At 39.9% G+C, this 17,262-nt stretch overlaps 1 protein-coding gene across 1 annotated transcript in view; it reads left to right on the forward strand.

The window, feature by feature from the left end:
- Positions 1-15,830, forward strand: part of ca16b (carbonic anhydrase XVI b) — a 157,510-nt gene extending 141,680 nt beyond the window's left edge. The window contains exons 15-29 of the mRNA XM_081607086.1: positions 697-788; positions 2,718-2,814; positions 2,943-3,025; positions 3,336-3,470; positions 3,583-3,717; positions 4,760-4,932; positions 5,065-5,200; positions 7,597-7,743; positions 8,168-8,261; positions 8,604-8,680; positions 8,794-8,922; positions 9,042-9,188; positions 9,569-9,711; positions 10,341-10,476; positions 12,392-15,830. Coding sequence (XP_081463212.1) covers positions 697-788; positions 2,718-2,814; positions 2,943-3,025; positions 3,336-3,470; positions 3,583-3,717; positions 4,760-4,932; positions 5,065-5,200; positions 7,597-7,743; positions 8,168-8,261; positions 8,604-8,680; positions 8,794-8,922; positions 9,042-9,188; positions 9,569-9,711; positions 10,341-10,476; positions 12,392-12,538 — 1,871 coding nt within the window. The 3' untranslated portion in view covers positions 12,539-15,830. The remainder of the gene's footprint in view (positions 1-696; positions 789-2,717; positions 2,815-2,942; positions 3,026-3,335; positions 3,471-3,582; positions 3,718-4,759; positions 4,933-5,064; positions 5,201-7,596; positions 7,744-8,167; positions 8,262-8,603; positions 8,681-8,793; positions 8,923-9,041; positions 9,189-9,568; positions 9,712-10,340; positions 10,477-12,391) is intronic.
- Positions 15,831-17,262: the final 1,432 nt, after the last annotated feature.

Genomic DNA, 17,262 nt, shown 5'->3' on the forward strand with positions numbered 1-17,262 from the left:
TTTACTTTCCCAGTCTCTTAAAGCTCAGGGACATTCCAGGGCAGTGATAGCAGAGCTAGAGCACAGCTTATGCCAGCATTTACTTTGTTCTACTGATTAGTCTTTGGTTTAGCTCTGAATTTCTTTGCTCTGTTTGTGTGCATTTATTTTATTTTCAAATTTAACCATAAATGTGACGATCCACGAGATACGTTTTAAATGCCGAGATCAGACTTTAAGTCTCAACGGTTTCTCTACATCAGAGCCATTTTGATGAATGACCAGAATAATAAATCAGAACTCACCTTTTAACGCTGCGACCAGTGAAGCACGTGAGGGCCCCACAGGCCTCAGCTGGGAGGGTGTGTTAGTTAAGACATTGGCTCGACTCAGCAGCCATGACAGCTGAGTCCCCCCGCGCTGTTCTGTGCAACGCCGGCCGGCCTCATCGCAGATCCCTCATGTGTGATTTGGAGCTGATTTGGCTCAGATGAAACAGATGCTCCCAAAACCGGACGTAGGTGTTTGTGGGGTTATTCTGCCAAATGAAATGATGGTTCCTCATTAAGAAAAAATAACACTTACTGAGTAGTTTAACATAGCTGATCAATTTCAATATTTGAGTAAATTAAAAGATTGATGCCCATTTTCTAAAAATCTGTTCCTGATTGTAGTAAACATGTAACGGTCTGAATGTGTTGCACGTCTCCCCTGCAGATGATATGGACGCCATTCCTGTCAAGCAGTTTGTTAAACACGTCATGGAACTTTACAAAAGCAACATGCAAGGTTTTGCGGAGGAGTTCGAGGTAAATTTTCCACACTTCGTCATTGTTGCCATGGCTATTTACTTTAACCTTTATTTCATACAGCAGCGTATTTACAAATGATGCAAATAGAGCCTTAACAGATACCAAATGAGGCCTCCTAGATTTGTCCACAATTTGTCACATTACAGCCTAAGAAATCAATGTATCTTATTGAGATTTTACAATGCAAGCACAGCTTTTATTCACAAATTCTGTATTGTCCAAAAACACACCAGATCACACTCACACTGTAAAACCACCACCAAAGCCTCATCTTTATCCGGCTGCTGCATAATGTTTTCCTTAGCGTCTCTAACATCATCAGCGGCCATCGTCTCTGCTCAACGTGAATCGATTTTTATCAGAGAACAGCATAGATGCTCCCTGGTCCATGCAAGGCGATGACACCTGTGCCAAATGGTGTGATTGGCTACCCTTGCAGGTCATCTAGCACAGCGACCGCAGTGATGTAAATGGTTTAGAATGGGCTGTTGCAACATTTTGGTGCCTCTCACTTCACTTAAATATGTCAAGAGTTGAGTGGCATTAATCTTCCGCTGACGACGAAACGGTCATCTGTGCCGTTCTGTGACTCTTCCAGTCCTGCTTTATTTCTGTTGCAGCCTGAGAACATCCTGTTTGAATCCTCACAATGGTGAGGTACTGTTAATTAGTTCATCTTCTCTGGATATTAAAACATGAGCAGCATGATGAGGAGGTCTGATTGAACCAGGAAATCTAATGGCCGATTCATGGATCAAATACCTGTTGTGAATTATGTCATGGAGATTATCATATTAGGTTCACGTGTAAAAGTTGTGATGCTTTAGATTCATGAAATTTCAACCTTAAATCCTGCTATACCTAATTTTCTTGTGAGCCTTATAAATGTTTTTATCTAAACCCTTTTATTGTAGCTCTGACTGTATTTTATGGTTGCCATCCAGCTGGAAACTGAGCCTCTGCCCTCTTCCAACATATTTTATTGACTAGGTTTTCTTCCAGGATTGCACTGTAATTTTAAGACATTTCTTTTTACACTTGCTTTCTTCTTTCTTGCCTCTCTGCCATAAAAGCAATATTTATAGAGAGCAAGACAAGTAAGTTGTCCTCTTCCCAGCTCAGCAGCTCCTCCAGAGTTCCCACCTTCTTCTCTAACCCATCCTTCCATTTCCCAGCTGCTTTAATAGTGAGACTAAAACACACACAAATGGACTCGGTTTTCTTGTTAGCTGACAATTGGCTACACTGGTTTGAGTTTTTGTCTGACAAACTGCTGAGTGCAGATTGTGTTTGTGATTTTATTTTATTTTTTCAAGCTCTGCAAACCAGGTTGCATGTGAACAACAGCTAGAAATCGCTGGATTCCTGTGTTTGTATGTGGAGTCACAAAATTTGACCAGATGGTCTGGAGAAAGATGGAGAGAGCGATCAGAGGGATGGAGGTTAATTAGAGAAGGCTCTTTCTGCTGGTTCTCTGGATGGGAGCACTTTTTTTTTCTGTGTAACTAGGTTAAGAAAGAAGGCAAAAGCGTCGCCCCCAGAGTATTCCCTCTAATTGGGGTCAGGCGGTGTGAGGCTGGTGTGCATGGTTTCTAAATGCACCGGGATGGAGCCCTGTTTGGAAGTGACTGTATTTTGTGGGTGGCTGATCACACCACGGTGTAGTAGGGGGGAAAATAAGGAACTCTTGCTCTGCTGAAGCGTCTTTGACCATGAAGGCACTGAACTCCTGGAATCTCATTTATGTATGCAAAGCATTTGGGGGCATAATGTCGTCTTTCAAAAGAACAAGAACAGTATCCCAACAATCCCTGTTCTTACCAGGCAGTCTTTGCAGTTTATTGGAAGCCTAGCAAGCTAATACTATTAGCTCTTCCTTTCTTGCTTAATAAAATCCATTTCTGTCTATTTTTTTCCTCTCCCCAGGAGGTCCAGCGCTCCACAGTCGACTTAAAAATCACCGCAGAACATTCCAATCATCCTGACAACAAGCACAAAAACAGATACATCAACATTGTAGCCTGTGAGTCGGCTGTGAAATCTGATTAGAACGTCTGCCGCTGTGGGATTCAATAATGTTTTTATACCAGGTTTTCATCCTCTTCCTAATAAAAAATAAAAACGTCCATGCCTCCTCCTTACTTTCTTCAGATGACCACAGCAGGGTGAAATTGCGAGCTTTGGCAGGAAAAGATGCCAAACATTCGGATTACATCAACGCCAACTATGTGGATGTGAGTTTGATTTTTTTTTTTTTTTTTTTTTTTTTCATTTCACTCATGGCTACTTTAGATTTTTTTATATATATTTTTTTTATATTAATGCAGGTTTCAGTTTGGTTATCAGAGCATGAGCTGTGAAAGAATCATTCCCACTGCCGAACACCATGTGGCAGTTTTATTTAGGATATCAAGCAAGGTGTCAGAGCCGCAAAATTGTATCCGGCTTGTATTTCTGATATCAAATCGGCCACATATTTCTTCTAGTTCGTGGGAATAATGTATTATAAGGATTGCATCTTATCAGCAAATAATCCCATTTCAGGGCTACAACCGTCCCAGAGCTTATATCGCTGCTCAGGGTCCTCTCAAGTCGACGTTCGAGGACTTCTGGAGGATGGTGTGGGAGCAGAACACAGGAATCATTGTCATGATCACCAACCTGGTGGAAAAAGGGAGGGTAAGGTCAACACCCCATTCGCTCCCACGCCAGAGAGACGTCCTGGCTCTCAGACGTGCGTCGCTCACGCTGCTGTTTGGCTCTTGTGTTTTGTTTTTTTTTTTGTTTCCAGAGGAAATGCGACCAGTACTGGCCAACGGAGAGCAGCGAGCAGTACGGAAACATCGTGGTGACGCTGAAGAGCACCAAAGTGCACGCCTGCTATACTCTGCGCCGGTTTCTCATAAGGAATACGAAAGTTAAAAAGGTAACTCAGTGCAGAACATGTAACCTTTCTGTCGCTAAAGATTTAAGTGTTCTTTTTTTTTTTCCTTAGAAGACTGATAGAGATGCGTAAATGTCTGAATGCAAAGGTTATCTGTTATTCAATTCATAAGAAATGGCAGTATTTCCTCTTTTATTGCTGCAATTAACTTTTAGTATCTATACTATTCTATTGAATTTATTTATTAAATTGCTTTTCTGCATTTTTAATTATTTTTTTAATTGTTCATTGAATTCTGCAGATTTTACTTTTTTAAAACGTATTCCTTTTTTAATTTATTATTTTATAAATGTATAGGCAACTTTTTAAATTCGTTCTCTGTGCTCCCCGCCCCACCTGCCCTCTCCTGGTTTCTTTTAGCTGATGACTGCTTTGCGTCTCTCTTTTCCATTTCTGTATGATTTATCGCTGCTCGTCTATCCCTCAGCCTCAGAGTGTGCAGATAAATACAGAAGGAAGGATTTATCTAATTATTTCTGAAGCTTTTGTTGGCTTATTGGTTGAAGTGCTATTTATACATCTCTCCCTGTCTTACTTCAGCCAAGGAGGTGCTTTGTTCTGTTTTTGTTTGCCGAGTTGTTTAAAAGAAGAGGAAACACTGTGCATGAAAATGTGACTAGTGGTGGGACACAATACATCAGGAGTGATTCTTTTTTTTTTTTTACCTAAACTTTTTCTTTTAGTTCAGATTTGGTTCATTTATTTTTTGACCATTTAGTTTTGCGGAGATAATCCATTCCTCCATCTATCCATTCATGCGTCATTCTATTAATTTGTTCATCCATTTGACCTCCCATGCATTCATCTGTCTGTCCATCCGTTCAAACTGTTGTCTATTCATCCATGCATTACAGCTCTGAGGGCATTATTAGCAGACACATATTGCATGAACTTTACCACCACAATGCGCTATCATAATAAGCAGATTAAACTATTCCTATATGTTAATAATAAAATGAAATATTATTATTAAACTATTCTGGCTCCATTCAGGCTGTTTAACTCGCTTGTTTCCGTACTTCAGGGTCAGAAGGGGAACCAGAAAGGGAAGCTTAATGAACGCATCGTGATCCAGTATCACTACACTCAGTGGCCTGACATGGGAGTACCGGAGTACACCCTCCCTGTCCTCACTTTCATCAACCGCTCCTCAGCGGCTCGTACTGCAGACATGGGTCCCGTCCTGGTGCACTGCAGGTACAGCCTCAGCACCGAGCTTCAGGGCTGAACGAGCCATCCAGATGGGCAATCAGACTACTTAATGATGATTTGCTTTTTAATCTCTCCCACTGAACGTCCACTCACACCACTTTGCGCTCTGCTCTCCAGTGCAGGGGTCGGGCGCACGGGCACGTACATCGTCATCGACAGCATGCTGCAACAAATCAAGGACAAAAGCACAGCCAGTGTCCTGGATTTCCTCAAACATATACGCACACAACGCAACTACCTTGTCCAGACCGAGGTAAGGTGGCCGGACTTGTCTGGGAAGTCTGGAAAACCGCATTTTTTCCCCTTTAAAGGTCAGCTGTGATTTAAGATGGGAGAGCAGTTATGAAGTTTATTCAGTTTGATACTCAGAGCTCAGGTAAAGGTCACGCTCGCTGCAATTTTCAGTGCACTGCAGAGTTCAAGCGTTTACTCTCTCTCCATAATACCGATGGCCGTATCACACCGGAGGTGGCCCACTCTGGCTCTTCTCGGGCTGAACGCTGCACTCCTCAAATCATGGACTCTTACAGCTTGAGCAAAATGGAAGACAGATTGCAGAAAAAAACAAAAGAAAACAGCACACGGTAAATCCACAATATGGATTTACACTGATCAGTCTGAAATTTTCTTTTAATATTTTTTTTCTTCTATGTGTAGAGAAATGGAAATCTTACATTAAAGTCTAAAAAATATGTATTGTTTCATTTTCCTCTCCAAAAAATGTCTAAAAGGTCTTCACAACTGTCTCGTGATTCATATGAAGCCTTTTAAATATTTTATCACCCCAACTGTACAATTACCCCTTATAAATGACAATGAAGCAGTCAATAATAAAGCTGTAAAATATATATTGGCTCTTCACTGTTGCTGCAGCATATCTCTGAGAGGATGACAGGTTCAAGTGACCAGTAACTTCAACATTAACTTCCTTTAATAGCCTTTTTAACTAACTGCTTAAGTGTTTTATATAACATCCTGTAGCTGTACGGTAACTTGCCTGTTTTTTTCTTCTTGCTCGTGGTTTTTTGTTTAGTGTTTGCTTTTGTTTTGTTTGTTTTGATGCTTTGAGCAAAAAGGCCCAATAACTGACAGAAACTTTGAGTCTAGCGTACTCACCAATTCACATCTGCTTCAATCTGATTTCTATTGAAGTTTTCGGGGGTTTTTAGGAGTTAGTCGATGTGTACAGAGCTTTCTGGACCTCAACATGTTTATTGGTTCTAAAAACGCAATATTGTTTGTGCTCATTCAGCTGTTAAGGTTTTGTTCAAAATCTTTGGTAAAGGTGCGTCCCCAGAACGCAGTCCTGCTAGCCGTGCGGTCTGGGATACGCACGTCTCTGGAGTTTAGACTGCGATAGAAATCAGTGACATAAAACTAAAACGGCAATAACACCGTCGCGTCGTTTTCATAGCAGTTAAAAGCCTCTCCAAACTCGGTGAAAGCGTGCAGGTCGAGTTGATTTCAAATTAACTGTGCCGATCCGAATTTGGATTACAACTTGTCATCTAAAGTGATCATTTATTGGATTTTCATAGCTGCTAAACTCTGAAACTGCATTGAAACCGCTTCTAATTTTCAGGCAGTTTGTACCAATCCACCGAAATGTAATTGTTAAACCCTGTAAGATCTCTCTTGTTGTAACAACACAGCAGCTTATGCAGCAGCCATCCAAACTAAAATTGATGATTAACAATCCTGAGTAGTTGTGCTTGCTCTAGTTTGTGTCTTAGGCCAGAAACAGAAAGTATGTGTTCAAACTTTACTAGTTAGAATCTCCTGAAAATGCTGTAATAAGAGCATTTCTGTATCTACAGAGACCCTTGAAACCAAAAGTCCACGCTTTCCGTTAGGTTGGTGGATTTTTTTTTTCGATTGTAAAACACTGATATTCAGCATGGGTGGCTGGTTTTAGATGTTGTCTTGGCAAAACAAAACAAAACAAAAAAAAAACTGAACTCTGGTCATGCAATTTAAAGTAAACAGAAAATATGACTTGTAGAGGAGGATAAAACTGGATGAAGCAAAAGGCTGGAAATATTGAACTAACTTCAGCCTCCTTCACGCTCGACAAAAATCCACCTTTAGTTCACAGTTCACCAAAAAAGCTCTAACTTCCTGTTTGTGGATAGATTTTCAACCTACATTTGCTGCAGAGGCAATAAAATATATATATTATCCCACAATACTATCCTGGCTCCTGAAAAGGTTCTTCAGTTTAATTGCATCTTAACATTGACCTTGATTCCATGAGGATTTATATCAAATTTAGCAAATACATTTTTGGTCAGTGGCATCTGGCATCCCTAGATTTGACTTTAAATTACACAGTTCTGAAATTGTACGTTTCTTAAACCTTGTCATATTTTAATACCTGAAACCCACCTGAGTCTACATTCTCATAAAACAACCAGCTACCTTATCGTTCACTGAAGTAATCATGCGGTAATTTGTCATATCTTTGGTTTGTCCGCGAGTGGTTGTTACAAGTCGAGACCGAAAAGTGCCATAAAAATATATGATGATAAATTAAGTTACCTAACAAACAAGGCAGATATTACTTTTGACCTACACCGTGGAAACTTACATTTAGAAACCTAAAATTAATAGAAAAAGAACCTGCTACTAAGTAACTTGCTTTCCTTCCAGGAGCAGTATGTTTTCATCCACGACGCGCTGATGGAGGCCATCCTCAGCAGAGAGACGGAGGTGCCGGCCTGGAAGCTGCACGGCTACGTCAACGGCATCCTGACGCCTAACTCGACCGGCCGCACACGGCTGGAGAAGCAATTCAGGGTGAGTGGAAGCAGCCGGAGCTGTCTCACCATCAGCCGGATCTGAGGTGGTCCGCTGATCACAAACTTAATAGCAACACGCTCCACGGCTTTCCTGCTGCCAGACCGAAAGTGACTTTGATGTTAGCTTCATAAAATCATGTCTGTCACCTCTGTTGCGTTACGCAAAGTTTGATGAATGTTTCATCAAGCTGCAGCTCTTTCAACATCAGGAGAGGAAAGAAAATAATTGCTCACATAAAGTCACTTATATCTCAGTTTCCACACTTGTCATTAAAACAGAAGCGGCGCTATTAATTTTCGAGCTGTGTGTGTGCGTGTGTGTGTGTGCGTGTGTCATTCCTCGTGCTTGCGCTGGACTTCCTTTGACTTCCAGAGCCAAAACCTGATATAATTTTTTTTTTTCCTTTTTTTTCTCCTCCCAGCTGCTGAGTCAGTGCAACACGCGCTTCGTCGAGTGCTTCAGCGCTCACAAAGACTGCAACAAGGAGAAGAACCGCAACTCCTCGGTTGTTCCCTGTGAGTATTTACCGCAGCATCCTCACTCTGGACCCCGTAGGCTGAGCAAATAACCAATCACGTCACTCCGTGATGCACATTTATTTCCTTTATCAGCCTGTGAATTATTAAGACAATTCCTGCTCCAAATTTAGAATCCATTTCCATAATCCTATAAGTTAATCTTTCTGTGCATTCTCAGCGCCCCGTCAGGAGAAAAAGGAGGTACTTGTTGCTATGGCAACAGCAAGGACTGATAATGAATGTGTGCATTATCAGCGGGCGTGATATAAAAGACGCTTGGGTTGGGATTTAAAGCTTGTTTTTTTTTTTTTTTTCCCCTCCCTCTCTGTGCCTCAACAGCGGAAAGAGCAAGGGTTGGACTCACCACCCTTCCTGGCATGAAAGGAACAGATTACATTAATGCATCCTACATAATGGTACAGTGTTGACAATTAATGAGTTGCTTTTCTGTATCCTGAGCCATTAAGCTTCAGCTGGAGAAAATGATGGGTTGAGCAAAAGGCTAACCGTTCCACCTCTGTCTACTCAGGGCTACTACAGAAGTAATGAGTTCATTATTACCCAGCATCCTTTGCCCCACACCACCACAGACTTCTGGAGGATGATTTGGGACCACAATGCTCAGATTATCGTCATGCTGCCTGACAACCAGGGGCTGGTGAGTGAGTGAGCGGCCGTGAAAAATAGAATCATTTAAGCGTTTGTGCGGAGAAGGAATGCTGATGAATAATTAGCGGGAGGATTTAAATAACGCGCGCGTCACCGCTCTCCCCTCAGGCCGAGGATGAATTTGTTTACTGGCCGAGCCGAGAAGAGGCCATGAACTGCATCGCCTTCACCGTAACTCTCATCAGCAAGGACAGACTGTGCCTCTCCAATGAGGAGCAAATCATCATCCACGACTTCATCTTGGAGGCCACGCAGGTACCTGCTAAACCCTGATAATCGCTAATGAGAAGTTGTTCAGTCGCTGCGAGTGGAAGCTTTAATTAAAATCGTAGAGTCGATGTTCCCACAGCCCGGAAATCTCTGGAAAAGTGGAATTTTATTAATCCAATTTTTCATTCATAAAAAAGTATTTTGACCCTTTTGTATATCTTAAACATCCATTGTCCTTCTGCAGGTTCCGTATTAAAATCTGACTGAAGAAGAAACATCTGCTGTACATTTATAGTACAGCGTTGCATTTAAAGTTCCAAATTTGGCAAAAAAAAAAATACAAAATAAATAAATAATAATGCATCTGATAAAATATTTCTGTTGGACATGAAGGAAATGTGTGAAATGTCTTCTGTTCTCATCAGGATGATTATGTTCTGGAGGTGAGACACTTTCAGTGCCCCAAATGGCCAAACCCGGACGCCCCTCTCAGCAGCACCTTCGAGCTCATCAATGTCATCAAGGAGGAAGCCATGACTCGAGATGGCCCCACCATTGTGCATGACGAGTACGTTCCCTTTTCCTCCCAAACTTTCGGAACAACGGCGTTTTTAGGGGGAAGCGTTTTGTGCGGGGAAATAAAGAGTCTGCTTAATTTTAATAAAGATATTGATCTTACCTGCCGTTTTAAGTTTGTATCTTGGACTAGAGGGAAGCGAATTATCTTCTTTTAATTTCTGGGGGTTTAGCACAAGTAGGATTAAGATTAAAGGCAATGCAGTAAATACTGAGTGCTTTCCGTACCTATGGGTTTTAAAGTCCTTAAGCGTACACCAGCACTTATCATTTTAATGCCCCATAATGAAGAAGAAAAAAAAAAAAAAGCCTAAAACTCTTGTAGATTCCCAGCTGATGTCCCTCCTACATGCATCAGTGTCTGCAGCATCTCATCTGCCATTAATGGGACATGTCTCCAGGTCTGTCTGCAGCTCATTAAATTATTTTCAGAAGTCGTGACGGAATAAATAACACGGCATCCTTCGCTCATTTACACGGGATCGCGAATAGAAAGTGGTCAGAGCCCTGAAATGACATTTAAAACCCGACGTCGCTGTTTAAAGCGAGGGCCACCCGGCGTAACCTTGTTGAAGAACACTCGACAGCTGTCGCGATCTCACGGTGAACGTCTCCTTCCAGGTGTGGAGCCGTGTCAGCGGGCATGCTCTGCGCCCTCACCACGCTGTCCCAGCAGCTGGAAAGCGAGGGCGTCGTCGACATCTATCAGGTGGCCAAGATGATCAATCTCATGAGGCCGGGGGTCTTCACTGACATAGTAAGTTTGACAAACGGAAACCTTCTGTTGTTTCCTCTCTTACTGACCGTGTAGGGGGATTGTTTCTGGACACAGTCGTTCGTGAAGCTGTTGGGCTTGTTCAGGCCTGTTCTGCTGCCCCCAAGTGGCCAAATAACCATTTCATGTGGTCTGATAAAGACTTAAAGCCCCACTGTGACAAATATAAGCAGATGCTGCATTTTACAAGCTATAAAGTAACTATTACCAAGCTATGTTTAACATTTGTCTTTTCTGGGCCACTGTAACCTAACACTAAAGCATTTGTAAATTGGCCAGTAGTTTCTACACACATGAATATTAAAGCTAATTTCTTTTAGATACAACATCTTGTGGGGGTTAAAAACTACCGTCTGAATTTTTCTTACTTTGTTCTGTGCTGAGATTATCAGCGACAGACCAGCTAGAAAGGCAAGTGGGAGGAAAATGATGTGTTGTTTTCATATTTCATATTCAGCCCTTATTACTGTAATAAACGGAGATAACATCCAGTTATTCCAGCCGTGGACGGATGTTTGCTGACTAAATTGTCCACCTGTATGTGATCTAATCTCACATAAACACAGCTGCTCTGTGAAGGCCTCAGAGGTTTGTTGGTGAACAAACAGCATCATGAAAACTGAGGAAGGCAGCTGATAAAGTTGTGGAGAGGTTTAAAACAGAATTATGTTGTTTTTTTGTTGTTTTTTTTAAAACAACATCCCAAGCGGTTCCCAGCATCTCACAGGTCACCGTTAAATCCATCTTTTGAAAATGAAATATGAGGGTTGTTCACATGGAAACTTTCTGCAGAGATCCACAGTTCAGGTGTGAGAAGCTCATGCTCAACTCAACATAACCTTTATAAAAAAAAATAAGAAGTACCAGGACAAAAGCAATCGCTATAATGATGACGTTCAGTTTGAAGTTCCCACAGGTCAGGAAGGGTGGCGCTGCACACTACCCATCTCTGTGAAACACTGCCATGGCAGCATCATGCCATGGGAGGCTTTCCTTCAGGGGACATGGGAAAAAAAGATGACAAATGCAGGGCAAGAAATCCAGAAAGAACATCTCTCGGTCTACAAAAGAGGACACCGACTCCAAACATCGAGTCAGAGCCACAGAGGGGATGGTTCAGATCACAGCATGTTCATGTGTTAGAATGGCCCAGCCACTGTCCCGACCTAAATTCAATTAGGAATCTCTGGCATGACTTGAAAACCGGTATTTATAGACTCTCTTCATCCACTCAGTTTGAACTGTTCTGCAGAAAAAGAATGTGGAAAATGTCTGTGTCTGGATGTAACAAACACCCAGAACACCTGGCACAGTAATTAGAGCTAAACATTCATCTACAAAATGAAGAATGTACAAAAATGAAAGTTTATTTTTATGATTTTTTTTTATTTTTATGAGATTTATTTTTGCATTGACTTGACAATCATGCGCTACTTTGTGCCTTGTCTGATTTTTGTGCTGCTTATGATTTCTGCTAACGTCTTGCGTGTGCGGCTGCAGCCACGGTGGGTTATTCTTAAACAGACGTTATTTGCCAGCGGAGCGAAACCAGTTCGATTAGTCTTGTTTGTGCAGACCACCTGGTGATCGGAGCAGGAGGCCGGTCCAAAGGTCTCAGAAAAACCGTCTGCTGATCCTGAACATGAGAATCAATCAAGAAGTGAGGCTTCTCACCCTGGAGATCACGGAGCTAGGAGAGCAAAAATTGAGGTTACTGTAGGCTGTGGCGACTGATTGGGGGCCTGACCTCCGTGTCTTCACGGTCAGACAGTGTTACTTAGGAGAGAGACGCTTTTCAGAGTAAAAGTCCAGTTTAAATCAAACCCTGGACACGTTGACTGTTCTGGACACGGACCGCGTCTTGTTAACTTTTTCATATTTCTGTTTGTTTGCACAGGAGCAGTACCAGTACCTTTACAAAGCCATGCTGAGCCTGGTCAGCAACAGAGAGTGCAGCCTGAGTCCCACTCACACGGACACTAACGGGGTGGTGGTGATTGCGGACGAGTCGGACCCTGCGGAGAGCATGGAGTCGCTCGTCTGAGGACATTCCTGCAGGCACTTAATTTGTAAAAAAACAAACAGGAAAAAAAAAAACCACCAATCCAAGAACTTTTCTGAGGCCTTTTTGCCAGACTATTGATTAAACGAATAACCTTATTACTTTTTATACTGATAAAAAGGTTTTTTGATATTTATGTTTTTTTTTCTTCGGTCCTTTATTTCTTGTCTTTAATGTTCTCCTGCTGAGCGTTTGCACCTGTTTAAGTTGACATGAGGAAAAAGCAGCTCTGTCCACTTTGCACTAAACTATCAGTGTTACTGCCTACACCCAGCGAGTGGAACAAAACCTCGGGGTGCGGGGGATTGGGGGGAGGTTTCGGACCGCATCGAGACAAAACCTGAAGCATGAAGACCAGGATGAGTTGAGGCGATCCACCTAAAGTAAAGTCTTAAACCACTTCATCACACCGTTTCATAGTCCAGCATGTATTATTTTTTTTTTGGTTACAGTTTTCAGGCTCCACCCCTCTTTTTATCACGTGAACAGACTTTCAGCTGCTTCTACATTAATGTCCCAAAATCTCACTGCTGTCCTGTAAAATGTACTTATGACTTTTTTTTTTCTTTTTTTTTAATGTGTTGCAACATCTAATGTGAACATTTATTGCTTTTTACAGGGATTTATATTGTTGTATTGTTTTGTAATATATATATATATACATATATATATTATCTTTAATAGCCCTGTTATGTTTATTTCTGTACTACTAGATCCATATTCCTGAAGGAGGTTGTGTAGCTTGTCATGTTTGGCCTGCGAATCTCCAGCCTGATATTATTTTTGAAAGCTTTTGTTGTTGCTTCTCTAACCTCAGCAAGTCACAGCTCAGCGGTTAACACGCGTATCTGTACCGACACGACGCAACGCCTACAAGAAAACACACAAAAACAAAACAAACAAAAAAAATATTCACTCTGCACAAAGTTTTTCATGTTTTATTTTGAAGCGTTTTGTCGCAATGTAATTCGAATCTGTTCCCGGCACTGATCAACAAGCGGAGTCATTTTAAAATCAAGGTGAAAACAAATTTTTTTTTGTGTTGAGTTTTAGCAAAAACTTTCCACATCACTTTCATTTGATCAAAGGCATTTTTTTGGGGCTTGTTGATACCTCTGATTGTTTTTCCTGCCAAGCTGCTATGAGTCACTGACTTCTCCACATTGTGTTGCTTTTAAGGACATTCCTGCAGAAATTCAACTGCAGCAACACTTGATAGTTTTGTTTGAGTTTACTGAAGACGAGCATCTTCGCTTGATCCTCCTGTGAAGATTTAATTCAGTGCCTTGGAAGTCATCCCAGTCTCTAACTGGTCCATTTATTTTAGCAAAAATGTTACCATGAAATTCTGTATTTTTACCTATAATTTGCCATGTTACTTGGGCTTACATCCAGAGCCAGCCTGAGGCATAAGCAAACTAAGCTGCTGCAAATGTTCTCCAACTCTGTAGGATCCCCGAAGAGCAATTTTTTTTTCTCACACTTAATACATCTCAAACATTATTTTCTTGTTGTTTGGTGTTGACAAGAACGAGATAAGTTTTAAATCTGCTATGCTCTTTTTAAAATAGTAGACCTTGAGTAAATAGGACCTTTAAATGATTAAGATTTTAAAGGAACGATAACAGTATGTTTATAAATAGGACAGAAAAAATATTTTTTCTCACACATTCAAATGTTTTAGATCAACAGACAAGGGTAGGTTTAGTAAATACGAGATGCAGTTTTCAACTAATTATTAGATTTATTAAGGGAGCAAGCCTTGCATCCAAATCATCATGAAGAAGAAAATGCCATAACTGGTTGAGACTTGGTGGCAGAAACTACCATCAAATGGTTATGTTAACTGGAAATCACTCTTTTTTTATATATACATACTTTGGGATTTATTTTATTTTATTTTATTTTATTTTTTTGCATAATCCGTTTATTTCATATGCATTTTAGAATTTCAAAAAGCATGAACAAACTACCTACCTGCTTACCGCCATGGCACAGCATCTCAATTTAATTTAGGTCCAGACTTTGACATTACTTCTCCAAAATGTTATTTTTGTTCAGGACTGCTCTTTATTGTTGAACCATGAACACTGATCTTAAGCATCTGCCATGCTTTAGACGGTAAAGTTTCTTCTGTAATGTCCTGGATGAGATGCTGACGTTGAGGTCTTGGAGTGATTTTGGCATAAACACTCTCTGGAGTTCAGTGGAGTTCTACAAAGTTAGTTTGTAACCCTTTCCAGACAGGTAGATGTCAATGTCTTTGTTTCTCTTCTGTTTCTAAGGATCTTTACATTGGGGCATGATGCATTGCTTTGTAAAAATCATTTAACCTACTTGTCACTAAATAGGTTCTATTTAAGTGATTCTTCAGGATAGCTTTTTCCCTTCACAAAATAAATCATTACTTGAAAGCTGTTTTTTTTTTTTTTTTTTTTTTTTTCACTTTAGTCTGGAAATTTTTCTCCAGTATTAAAATTTATTTGACGATCTGCAATGTTCAAATAAGAAGAAATGTGTAAGGAAAGAATGTTTTTTCAAAGCACTCTACTACAAAACCATGCAAAAGATTGTTTATACTGACTAGTAGGTTAAATTAAGAGTTACTAAATTAATTCTTGCCTGTGGCCCCATATGTAGCACATATAGTGACATATTTAGATTTTTTTTTTCTGCTGTCATTGGCCATAAATGTTTGATTATGCATCCAAATTTAATCACATAAAGAAAAAGTTCTTTGCTGTTATTCAACTTTTCAATAATTTATAGAATTTATTTTCACCTTGACATAAACGTCTGCTGATCAGTGTCTCATTTAAATATAAAAAAAAAAACAAAAAAAGAACTCTGTGAATAAATAAAACATGACAAAAAAAAAGAAGTAATAATCCAAGGGAGGTGAAAACTTTTCTATAGACACTGTACTTTCCTTCTTGGTGGGTTGATGCTTTATTTGTAACCAAAGATGTGGTTCCAGTTTGCGACATGTTAAGTGGTTTTGTCCTAAAATCTATTTAACCGACGAGCGTTTGAAATCAAATTGTTCCGTACAGACTTTCCAGTGTCAGAGGTGTGAATTTTAACCAGAGTTTAAGCATGTTTCTGTTCGAGCCTCAGGAACTTGCCTTCCGGAGAAATTTTACTTTTGTGATGCTTTCCTCACTCTAGTAAACAAGGTTACAAATTCAGACTGTAAAATTGTATTTTATCCAGGCCGAAATTCCGTCTCTGCGTTATTTTGTGGCTATAATTATAATCCCTTTTCAACCCTGAACTTGAGTCTCTGGTTTATTCGTGTGTATTTTTAAATAAATATATATATATATATATATATATATATATATATATATATATATATATATATATATATATATAATGAAATCTCTAAAGAAAAAGAATAATAATACTTCACTTTCAAAATGCCAGTGAAACCCTCATGCTCCAACCTACTTTTGGAACAAATTTTATTACATTTCATTTCTTCTAGAAATGTATTCTCTTAATGCCTGCAAAGAAATCCCTACTGGGATTTTGACTGGATCTTCCTGACATTTACTTTGTGGTCCGGGGAGACGGAGTTGGCTCATTTCGGCTTGGTCAGTGGTTTAATCTATTTAGAAATTATAAATGTTCTCTTCCATCATGTCATGTTTGTATTTCAGTATCCTCTTTTATTACTCTGGTATCATGAAATGATTAAAGTGTGGTGTCTGTTATGCTGCATCAAAGATTGATGCTTTGACTTTGAGTTCAAAATAAATCCTGTATCTCTTATCGCCCCCTGCTGACAGAGAACTGGGATCGCTTATGTGTAAAAATAAATGATAGAAAATACCATGTAAGAGTGGTGTAATAACGGGACAATACAGTTATTTACTCTGCAGCGCAGTTTAAAAATGTTTTGTGTGTCGTTTTACACGCAAATCTTTTGTAACTTATCATGCAGTATCATCTTGCAAAGTGAAGCTGAAAAGGGCCAAAAAAATAGACCAAAACTTAGATAAATATCTGTTTAAACAGATGCGCTAAGTTTGTGTGTGATGAAGGCTCTGGACTTCACAGAGACTGTAAGAAATGCAGATATCTATGCTGATTTGTGCTGCATATATTATCAAAAGGAAAAGGTCACAATCAATCTACAGCTGCATTCTGTAAATCAGAAAACCACTAACAAGTCTATCGTTTAAAATAATCCAGTCCAAAAAGTGAAACTCATAGAAATTAATTATCTATGTACAACTACAGAAATCTGGGGGTGTGTGGGGGGGATATATATATATATATATATATATATATATATATTTAATGTTGCTTTATCAAAGATAATTGATGAAGAAGGTACTTATTTAAAATGCAGTATCCAAGCGTATCAATAAAAGGTTTAGTGGAAGGAAGAAGTGTTTCAGAAAATGGGTTTTTGACCAAAATGAACTTATTTCATGCTTCCCTATGCTTCAAAGCTTTATGGACGTGTTTTTTTCTCCCAACAGAGACCTGCTTGCACAGCCAAACAATATGAATGGTACCGAGTTAATGACTTTGGTTTCCACAAACTAAACTGACCTCTTCTTTCAAAGGAAGATTAGAGTCACAAACTTGACAGCTGCTATTAAAGTAACGTGCTTTCTTAATACCTCAGCAGACATAAATGCTAATCGCTTCCGTGGCTTGTTGCACTGATACAGTAACTTATGAAAAAGGAGCCC

Source organism: Poecilia reticulata, chromosome 5 (assembly GCF_904066995.2).
Source record: "Poecilia reticulata chromosome 5, P_reticulata-male-v2, whole genome shotgun sequence".
Lineage (NCBI taxonomy): Eukaryota > Metazoa > Chordata > Actinopteri > Cyprinodontiformes > Poeciliidae > Poecilia > Poecilia reticulata.